Source organism: Mus caroli, chromosome 10 (assembly GCF_900094665.2).
Source record: "Mus caroli chromosome 10, CAROLI_EIJ_v1.1, whole genome shotgun sequence".
Lineage (NCBI taxonomy): Eukaryota > Metazoa > Chordata > Mammalia > Rodentia > Muridae > Mus > Mus caroli.
Window position 1 is genome coordinate 48,081,165 of NC_034579.1, and position 10,400 is coordinate 48,091,564.

The following is a 10,400-nucleotide window of genomic DNA, read 5'->3' on the forward strand; positions in this document are numbered from 1 at the left end:
ATGTAATACATGCTTCTATACAAAATGAAGAATTAATAGTGTGTTTCTTTCAAAGCTTTGCTTTGACCTTTGAAATCCTATAATTTTATGGATAAAGTCCATGCATATGCAAATGCACATGAATGGGCATGCACACACAGAGACAGACAGACAGACTGACAGAGTGAGCAAGTGAGAGAATGAATGAGCTCTCACATATATATACACAAAACTATAGGAGTAAAGGAAGTCCTACACCTTTATCTGAAGGGCCCTGTTCACAGCTTGGTCCTACAATCAGTAGTTTGAAAATATAGGTTATTTTGTTCTTTTTCTTGCAGACCTTAGTAACGTGATTTGTTTGCCTGATTGATCAGTCCCTTTAAAACCTCCTTCAGAAAGCATATGTAACAACAACAAAGCTGAAGTGCATGGCAAGGAGCTTCATCTTTCCCTCGTGCATCCTAAAGAGAAACAAAGGATTCAACACAGCAGCATTTCATAATGGATCATTGTTGCTGTGGACCAAGACTTGATCACTGGGTAACACAGTTGTCTCCCATGTCCTGAGCATAGCGGTCTGATATTGTAGTCCTCAATTCATCAATGTCCCTCCGTAACTGGCACACATCCGAGAGCTTTTTAGTGAGCGTTTCTGGGCTGTGGTCACTTTCAGTCTCTTCAGCTGAACAGTTCATTGCTGTGTAAAGAAAGTGTGGAGAGGAAGTCTTACATTTTTTGAACGGACATTTTAAGATTCTCACCTTCATTATAGGGACATGATATTGTACAGTGAATACCAACAAGCCTAAGTTCAAATTAAACATTATTTGATATTAAATAGATCTTATCCATAAGTCTTCAAATACCTGTTAGTTAAAATGTATTAAATCTATATAGCATACACAAATTTGGCACGCTTGGTGGGTGGCAAAGTTACCAAAGTGTAAAAGAACCTACTCTCATATCTCTTTCCGAGCTCCACTATAGTACTTAATTTGTTTCAACTAACAAAATGAAAACTATTTGCATAGAGAGAAAATGTCTAAATTTTATCATTACAAAAGGAGTTTTTAATGGCATGTAGATATTAGTTTAAAAATACATAACCAGAGTATTGGAACCCTATAATCTCAAACAACTGAACCAAGTTTATGGAGAGTGGCCCAATGTCTGAACAAGGGTGAGGCTCTAGTCAGCTGGCTTTTAATCTACTGTACCTTCTCCTTGTAAGCGTGTCCTACCAAAACAAAACAAAACAAAACAAAAGCAAGAAAACTGAAACAAACTACTTCTACCTTCACTTGTCTGGCACAGGAACCAAAGAACTGTGTGTGTGTGTGTGTGTGTGTGTGTGTGTGTGTGTGTGTTTGTTTTATAGATGTGAGTACACTGTCACTCTCTTTAGACATACCAGAAGAGGGCTTCGAGTTGTGAACCAAGTGGTTTCTGGGAATTGAACTTGGGATGTTTGGAAGAGTAGCCAGTGCTCCTAACCACTGAGCCATCTCTTCACCCCAAAGTAACTGTTTTTAAACAGTAATGAACATTTTCCATGATCAAGGTGTGCTGCTGGATGGAGAAGTCAATGACTTGTGCTCAGTGCCTTTCAGTTTCATAAACAATTGAGCACAGTGTATGTTGTAGATGGCTCACTACTACCCGCAAGACACACTGGTACAGACCTAATCAGAGATATGGTGGGGACTATTTATTGATAGTCCATGAAAGCAGAAAATAACAAACTAGTCTGAGAAGACTAGTATGCAACGGTTAAACAGTTGAACATAAATTACATGCAAGAGTCATAAGAAGTAAGCTACAGAGATAGGTAGGATCCATTCTATAACAGGGATTTCATCAGGAAAAATAACTTGTGGTTTAGACAAGACACTGTCAAGAACATGAAAAGTGAGTGGGGAAAGAAGATGACCAAGATGGGCAACAGAAAGGCAATCCCGTTCAGGGTATGGAAGCCTGGGTTAAGTCTGGTGTAACTGGCAGGAATAAACATCAGCACTTGTGGAGCTCAGCTCTCACCAACTTGAGGATCAGAAACTGGGAACAGGGCACAGAGGAAAAGGCCAGTAGAGTATGCTAGTGCTCCTTATAGTGAGGAACAGGGTTAACTGGGGAAAGTGGGGGGTTTATGTCAGTTATGACAAGTGTGTATGTGGGGGGGAGGAAACAGAGGGGGAGAACGAGAAAGAGATATGACTAATCAGTAGACAAAAGATACCTTTTAGGCAGAGTATAATATTATATATATATATATACATATATAAACACATATGTATATATATATATATATGTGTATATATATATATATATATATATATATATGGAGGGAAGGTATGATAATACCATAAAAAGATATGGAAAAACAAGTATTCAGAGAGAATAAGGACTAAACATAGATAGAAACCAATAAAAATATCCACTGATTAATAGTTCTTGTGTACCCCAATGTGATTTGTTTTGAGACAGGATCTCATTATATAGCTCTAACTATCTTGAAATTCAATATGTAGACCAGGGTGACCTTGAACCCACAGAGATCCTCCTTCCTCTGCATCCCATGTGCTGGGTTGAAGGCATGTACCACCATGTTCAGCTCAAACACAATAAGACTGCTGCAGAGAAGTCCACAGAATATTGTGGATGAACAGTCGTCATAAAGGTGGACGTAGAACAGGGAGAATGATGTCATAAAAGCCAAGTAAGCAAGGAATTTTAAGAAAAATGGGGTAGTCTGCCAATAGTTAACAGAAAGAGACATGAGATAGCAATTCAAAAGAATGCATTGCTTGACAAAGTAGCAGATTGGACAAACGTATGTAAGGATTCAGAGTTTGAACCTGAAAGTCTTGAACCTGAGGAGAGGAAGGAAAAGTGGTAAGAGTCTTGAATCTCCATTGTATTCATACTTGCACAGTTCTATTAATGTAAAGGTTAGTAAATGCTGTACTGAAATGTAGATTGTAAAATACCTGACGTCTTTTGTGTGTGAACTTCTTACTCCAAGAGATTCATTCTAACCAAAGTGTCAATATTCACCTAGCAGATTCTGTCAACCACCAGCTACTCCATGAAGCCTTGGCAGCCTTTCCCCACATAGTCTTAGCCACTTTTATTCCACACATTACAACTGCTCTTTGAGCACATATCAACTACAGCACTTGCTGCAATGATCTAATAATTCAGCTAATGTTCTATTATTGAGAGTACTTACCATAGAACCCAGACAACTGAGGGTGCCTGGTGTACATTAACTAATACTAACCAGAGACTTTTACAAGCATACACTTAAACATGTGCATAAAGTAAAGGTAAATCTCTGCTGACCCAGCTCAATACAAATGTATGTTTCATTTAACAAATAACATGCTTTAAGGTATTAAAGAATTTATAGGAAAAAGACAGCAAGCACATCTGTAGGCGAGAATCTAGCTCATACGAAATGACTGGCACCCACATTCAGCCATAGAACACACAATGCATACAAAAGCAGTCAGTATTATCTTACAAATATTCTAGCAGTTGATACACAGCTGGCCACTCATCTGTGCAAATGCCATAAAGAAGCAACAGAAGGAACTGTCACTTTTAGAAGAGTAAGTGGGAAATCACTGCTAACTAGTGATTTCATAGACTTGGTTTTGGAAGCATGTCTACGCATTCTACAGCTATGTTCCTGCTGGCTTCTGTAACTTTATACAATGAGACTGTAAGGGGTAAAACTAAAACCTTTTTGTAAGTCTTGGACAGGAAGGCATACTATCAAGCATGGAAAAGGTAGAGTAGAGACAAGTCATCAGACACTTACATCGGATTCCCAGTAACAATGAGAGGTTAGGCTCCTTGCCCTGAGCACGTTGATTAAGAATACTACACAATGCTTTCAAGTCAAACAAACAATACGACATTTCCTTGAACAGCTGATCAATCACAGTCAAATCAAAGAGAGGCCACTTAGAATGAATGGTCTGTGGCCTAGACTCTTCTGCTTCGTGGCCCTGATCCAGTAAAGAGTACGTCTCTCCCATCTGTCTTTGGTTCTATAGTGGATAAAGAAAACAAAGCCAGTTGTTAGAACAGAGAAAGGGTATTAATAAGTCATACAGGTTAACATTTTTCCTGAAGTCTACAAATAAGTCTATTATCAAACATCATAGTATATTTACTTTAACCAAATTCAGCTGCACACATTCAATAGGGGGAAGAACATTGATCTGTATTTACAAGCTGACTCCTCTGTGCCATCAGATGCCCACAGTAAACAGAGGGAGTGATCACACGAGGGCAGCTTCACAAGCAATGGCCTATGTGTACATTCCCCACAATGTAACACACACACACTTGGAATGAAAAGTACAAGGACACTTTCTCTTTAAACCTCAGTCCGTGATGCTAAGTAGGTGAAGTTACTTAATTATACTGTAATCATTTTTCCTCTTTTTATGGAAAAACAAACAAACAAACCTTTTTCATGCAGTATATTCTGATCACTTTCCCCTCTTGAACTTTTCCTGCATCCTATCCACCTCCCCACCCCACCTATCTACCTGGATACTCCTTTCTCTCTCTCTTTAAAAAACACCAAAAATCAAACAAGCAAAATACAAGAAACATAACCCAAAATGAAATAAAGCAAAAACCCTCCCATAAAACAGAAACCAAAATATACAAGCAAAGACCAGTAAAACAAACAAACAAACAAACAAAAAAACCTCAAAATAGTCCAAAATTCGACAAAAAGTCTACAAAATATACTAAGTTTGTTTCATGTTATTCAACTATTTATTTCTGGGTATGGGGTTAATGACCTGAAATGTGGTAAACATACCCAGAGACTCCACTGGGTATAACTGGAACCATTTTTTTTTTAATTTTTAAAAGTATGTATGTTATGATATTCACAGGAATTAGATTTTACAATTTAATATACAAAATATATTAAATATAACTATGACCCGAAGGGGAGAGAAACAGCCTCATCTCAGAATCGACTGGAGCTGCAAAGAGCACCATAGATTCATGACTCACTATACTCTGACAGCTATCCTCATCACCAAGATCCTTTTCCTTCCTCACCCTGAAATACGTTACTGAAAAGTGAGCTGAACAGGGTTTCCAACTGGAACTGTATTTAAGAATAACCAAATAGACTGAGGAGAAAAAAGAATGCTAAATAATAAAGGTAAATGGGATGAAGTAATTGTGAAAAACTAACATGTTTACATTATCTACTTAGTTAGGCAATGAACTTTGATAGAAGCTAAATCCACCAAGGAAACAGATGCTGGGAACTGCATATGCACCCAGTTCCACAGATCACCTGCTGTTTGTAATGGCTATACCTATATATAGTAGAAAAGCCAAGCTTTCACCACGTTAACCTAAAGAGCTTAGTCTTTTTATGCCATTTAGAACAGGATAATCAACTATTGTATAATATATCAGCAATACAAAAATAGCAAAAACTGACATGAATTTCATGTAGCTTGTAGCTCTAATAATTAGCTTACTAGAAACTCAAGAGGGTAAAGGACAAGTGGTACCTACCATTAAGGAAGCCTACAATGGTACCATAAATGTACCATAAATGGACAAATCTAAATGTGTAACAATTTATAAGTCTACAAGACTAATTAGCTTCTAGTTTCTTCAAAAGACAGTAACACAGGAGAAGTCCACAAATTTGGATTTTTAAGGCAAAATAATGACATGCAATGTGTGGCCCTCAAAGTTAGGATAATGTCTTCCATAAATTCTGCAAAAGTATTTGAAGTGGGAAAATAAGAATACAGATTATCAAACATTAAAAAAATCATTTTTATTGAGCATGATAATCATATTGTGATTATATAAGAAAACACCACCCACTTGAGGACATTCACTTCAGTATTTTGTCTAACCTAGGTACCATATATAACATGTTCTAGACACGGGTCAATTACTTCAGCTCATACTCAGGAGAAGGTATGACCTGCAGCAGCACTGCAATCCCCTGAGGACCTTCATAGGACTTTGATTCTGTTCAATCTATGCTTTATTTGCTCACTTTGGGACTCTGTGAATGTATACATTTGAGTTTACCTAGTTAAGTCATGAAAACCAAATTCTAATGTACGGGGAAGCCCAAGAAGAATAAAGGCATGTCTTTTTGTTAGAGTTTTCTTGTGGGTCATAATGAATTTAAGTAATTAGCACATCAAAGTCAAGCCTCCAATGTGAACATTTGCTTTACCTACTGTACAAAGTGAGCATTGACTTTAAAGAAGCAGAGAATCACCCTTCAGGCAGTTGGAGCTGCTACTCACTTCAAGTAGTGCTTCTGTCAACCTCTGGAGGCTTCCTTCTTTCCTTCCTAGCTCTTCCACAGTACTCCGTGCAGTCAGTTTCTCTTTACAAAGTTTCCCTTGCATAGACTAAAACAACAACAGCAGCAAATCATAAAGCAAGTATGTTCACACATAAAAGGCACAATTCTTCTAGCACATTCTGAGTACTTAAGATTTTTTCACACACACCCCAGTCCCTTTTGTGATGGAATTGCTACTACATTAGATCCAAAGAACAGAGAGAAGTAACAGCGAGAAGATTTTAGTGTGTGTGAAACATATCAAATTGAGGTTCTATCTAGTGCTATGCTCCTGGTATAAAACAAACAAACAAACAAGTCCTGCATATGACAAAGCAGCACAGAGATGCCTTAGGACTTTCTGAGTCACTCAAGCAGATGCCTGGTTTCTATTTATTCTACACTCCAGAAAGAACCTCCATAAACTACATATTTAGTAGGGTTCCTAGGTATTTCTATCAACCTTCCCCTTGTGGTTAGACCATGAAATCAATAAGCTTATGACCAGGGGAGATAAGTCATTTTTTTCTGCAAGTATTTATTCTTAACTAAAAATGCTTCAGTATGCTGACTAGCCAAATAGCATACATCCACTGTGAATGTGACCAGAGTTATTGTCTCTGCATGTGATGAGACAGTCATAGAGGCTAACACAAATCTGAGTGTGAAGTAGTTTTCTATAGGGTAGATATTTAACTTACTGTTTTTAAATGTCATCTGATAAAATGCTGAAAGGCTAATGACTTAAAAGTTAGGTAAAAACAAATCAAATCTTTTCTTACAGGAACTTGTTTTAAATTCCCTCAGATGTACTACAATACCAAAAGAAAGCTCTCTGAATACATTTTGACATTGCAATTACTTTGTAACTTCATTTGACTGAGTGATATATGGAGATTTATTACCTACTTGAAGATTTATGCTTCCTAGCATGACAAGATTATTTATCTATAATCCAGAATTCCAATGAAATTTTCTTGATATGTGGCTTTATTAGAATTATAGAGAAAATTAGCATATATAAATACTTTAAAGCTCACATTTTAACAATAAAACTGAGCCCAATGAGATTATTTTCATAATTCTGTAATGCAATCCCCTAAAACCTTAGTGTTTTGCACTTTGATCAACTCAAGAGTCATGCTGACTATGACTGACAACTACATACTGACTAATGTGTTTCCACATAAGACTGAAATTAAGACAGTTGCAAAATAGGTTGCCTTTCTACCTGGAGAACTTGAAAGTATGTGGCAATCATGTCACAAGAAGGAAAACTGAATGTGAGAAGTAATATCAAGCTCACATGTTATTCTGGATATCCCTTGGGAGAGTGGGCTCACAGACACACTTCTGTCTGCTTCCTGGTAATAGTCTACCAACAGTGCTAAAGCTGCTAGACAAGAATTCATCCCCTAAAACGGCAATCACTTTATTCTACATTGTAGGAAAACGTGTACATATAAGAGTTGAAGGGGAAGAGTTAGTTGTGTTATGGTGTTAATAGATGAAAGAACACAATTGGATTGTCAAGCCCACCTTACATGGTACCCAACGTCATGTTTACTTCCTTTTCAATCACCCAACTGAACAGAAGAGAGTTCTTCTGGCATTGTACCTAATGTCCACAAAAGCTTTTGTAATATTTACCAGTGTTTATAAATGCAGATGCACAGTATGTTTATTTTCATATGTGAATTCATAATAACAAATTATTAGTTATTTTTCTATGCAGACAACCTAGAAAATTTGATAGACATTTCAGTTAATTTGTTCTATCAAGAATGAATAATATATGTTATTTCACAAAGAAGCTTCAAAGTATTTTTGAAATCTTGTGATTTTAAAACTGTCTTTGTAATGGACAGAAACAGCTGACCCCTGTTGTTGAATTAGGGAAGGCTGAAAGAAGCTGAGGAGAAGGGCTACCCTGTACGAGGACCAGCAGTCTTAATTAATCTGGAACCCTGAGATCTTTCAAACACTGGACCATCAAACAGACAGCATACACCAGCTGATATGAGACCCCTAACACACATACAGTAGAGGACTGCTGGGTCTGTATTCATTCAGAGATGATGTACCTAACCCTCAAGAGACTGGAGGCCTCAGGGAGTTTAGAGGTCAGGTGGGGTGGGGGATGGGAGTATCCATGTGGAGATGGGGTGAGGTAGGGGGGAGGTTTGAGATGTGGAGCAGCTGGAGGGTGGGTAGGGAAGGGTGGGGAATGAAATATAGAGTATAAAAATGAATTACGAATAAAACTAAATTTTAAAAAAGAATTCAGAAGAAGAAAGAGAAGGAAAAAATGTATTTGCTTCAAACAGTGGCTTCCTACTATGTATAAAGGAATAACCCATTAGTTGAAATAAATATTTGACTCTTGTGAAATGTAGAGTACCAATCTGTTTGTGCTTCATTAGCTATGTCAAGGGTTAGTAAAATTAAAGCACTGAAATGGGTTTTAAATTTCACAATTTTTCTTACATCCCAGACTTAATAGTCTTAAGAGTCTACTAAGTTCATAACCCATTGGGATTTATTATGAGCATTTTTTATGGTAACTACATGTACTCTAAACAAGAGTCTAAAAATACACAAATAACTCAAATAAAGGAAAGCCATAGGTTTTTAGCCAACAGACTCTACATAATCTTTAAACCCAGATGGAAAAAAGCCATTTGAAAGAAAACAATACTAGAATTACATGAACACGCACAAGTACATGTGCGTGCACACACACACTTCCCTCTGGCTATCTTCATTAAAATTTCTGCTCAAATTTTACCTCCTTTACAACAATGTCAAGAACACTCTTTCATGTGAAGCCCTCTTTGTTACTGCCCTCTATCCTACTTATAGGTTTTGTTTTGTTTTGTTTTTGTTTTTGTTTTTTGTTTTTTGTTTTAATAAGACAGGGTTTCTCTGTATAGTCCTGGCTGTCCTAGAACTCACTCTGTAGACCAGGCTGGCCTCAAACTCAGAAATCCGCCTGCCTCTGCCTCCCAAGTGCTGGGATAAAGGTGTGCGCCACCACCAGATTTTTTTTTAATTAGGTATTTTCTTCATTTATATTTCCAATGCTATCCCAAAAGGCCCCCAACCCCTCCCCCCACTCCCCTACCAACCCACTCGCACTTCTTGGCCCTCGTGTTCCCCTGTACTGAGGCATATAAAGTTTGCAAGAACAAGGGGCCTCTCTTCCCAATGATGGCTGACTTCTGATACATATGCAGCTAGAGACACGAGCTCCGGAGATATTGGTTAGTTCATATTGTTGTTGCAACTATAGGGTTGCAGACCCATTTAGCTCCTTGGGTACTTTCTCTAGCTCCTCCATTGGGGGCCCTGTGTTCCATCTAATAGCTGACTATGAGAATCCACTTCTGTGTTTGCTAGTCCCTGGCATAGCCTCACAAGAGACAACGTTATCAGGGTCCTTTCAGCAAAATCTTGCTGATGTATGCAATGGTGTCAGCGTTTGGAGGCTGATTATGGGATGGATCCCCAGGTATGGCAGTCTCTAGATGGTCCATCCTTTCATCTCAGCTCCAAACTTTGTCTCTGTAACTCCTTCCATGGGTGTTTTGTTCCCTCTTCGTTCTTCTTGAGTTTAATGTTTTGCAAATTGTATCTTGTATCTTGGGTATTCTAAGATTCTGGGCTAATATCCACTTATCAGTGAGTACATATCATGTGAGTTCTTTTGTGACTGGGTTACCTCACTCAGGATGATGCCCTCTAGGTCCACCCATTTGCCTAGGAATTTCATAAATTCATTCTTTTTCATAGCTGAGTAGTATTCCATTGTGTAAATGTACCACATTTTCTGTATCCATTCCTCTGTTGAGGGGCATCTGGGATCTTTCCAGTTCTGGCTATTATAAATAAGGCTGCTATGAACATAGTGGAGCATGTGTCCTTCTTACCGGTTGGGACATCTTATGGATATATGCCCAGGAGAAGTATTGTGGGATCCTCCGGTAAGACTATGTCCAATTTTCTAAGGAACCAACAGACTGATTTCCAGAGTGGGTGTACAAGCTTGCAATCCCAC

General features: G+C 37.9%; 1 protein-coding gene across 3 annotated transcripts in view; it reads right to left on the reverse strand.

Annotated features, from left to right (window-relative positions):
• Positions 1 to 464: 464 nt before the first annotated feature.
• Positions 465 to 10,400, reverse strand: part of Cep85l (centrosomal protein 85 like) — a 107,560-nt gene continuing 97,624 nt past the window's right edge. For all 3 annotated transcript variants that reach the window (XM_021174133.2, XM_021174136.2, XM_021174135.2), the window contains 3 exons: positions 6,303 to 6,410; positions 3,806 to 4,037; positions 465 to 679 (listed from right to left, as the gene is read on the reverse strand). In XM_021174133.2, the coding sequence (XP_021029792.1) occupies positions 516 to 679; positions 3,806 to 4,037; positions 6,303 to 6,410 (504 nt within the window). In that variant the 3' untranslated portion in view covers positions 465 to 515. The remainder of the gene's footprint in view (positions 680 to 3,805; positions 4,038 to 6,302; positions 6,411 to 10,400) is intronic.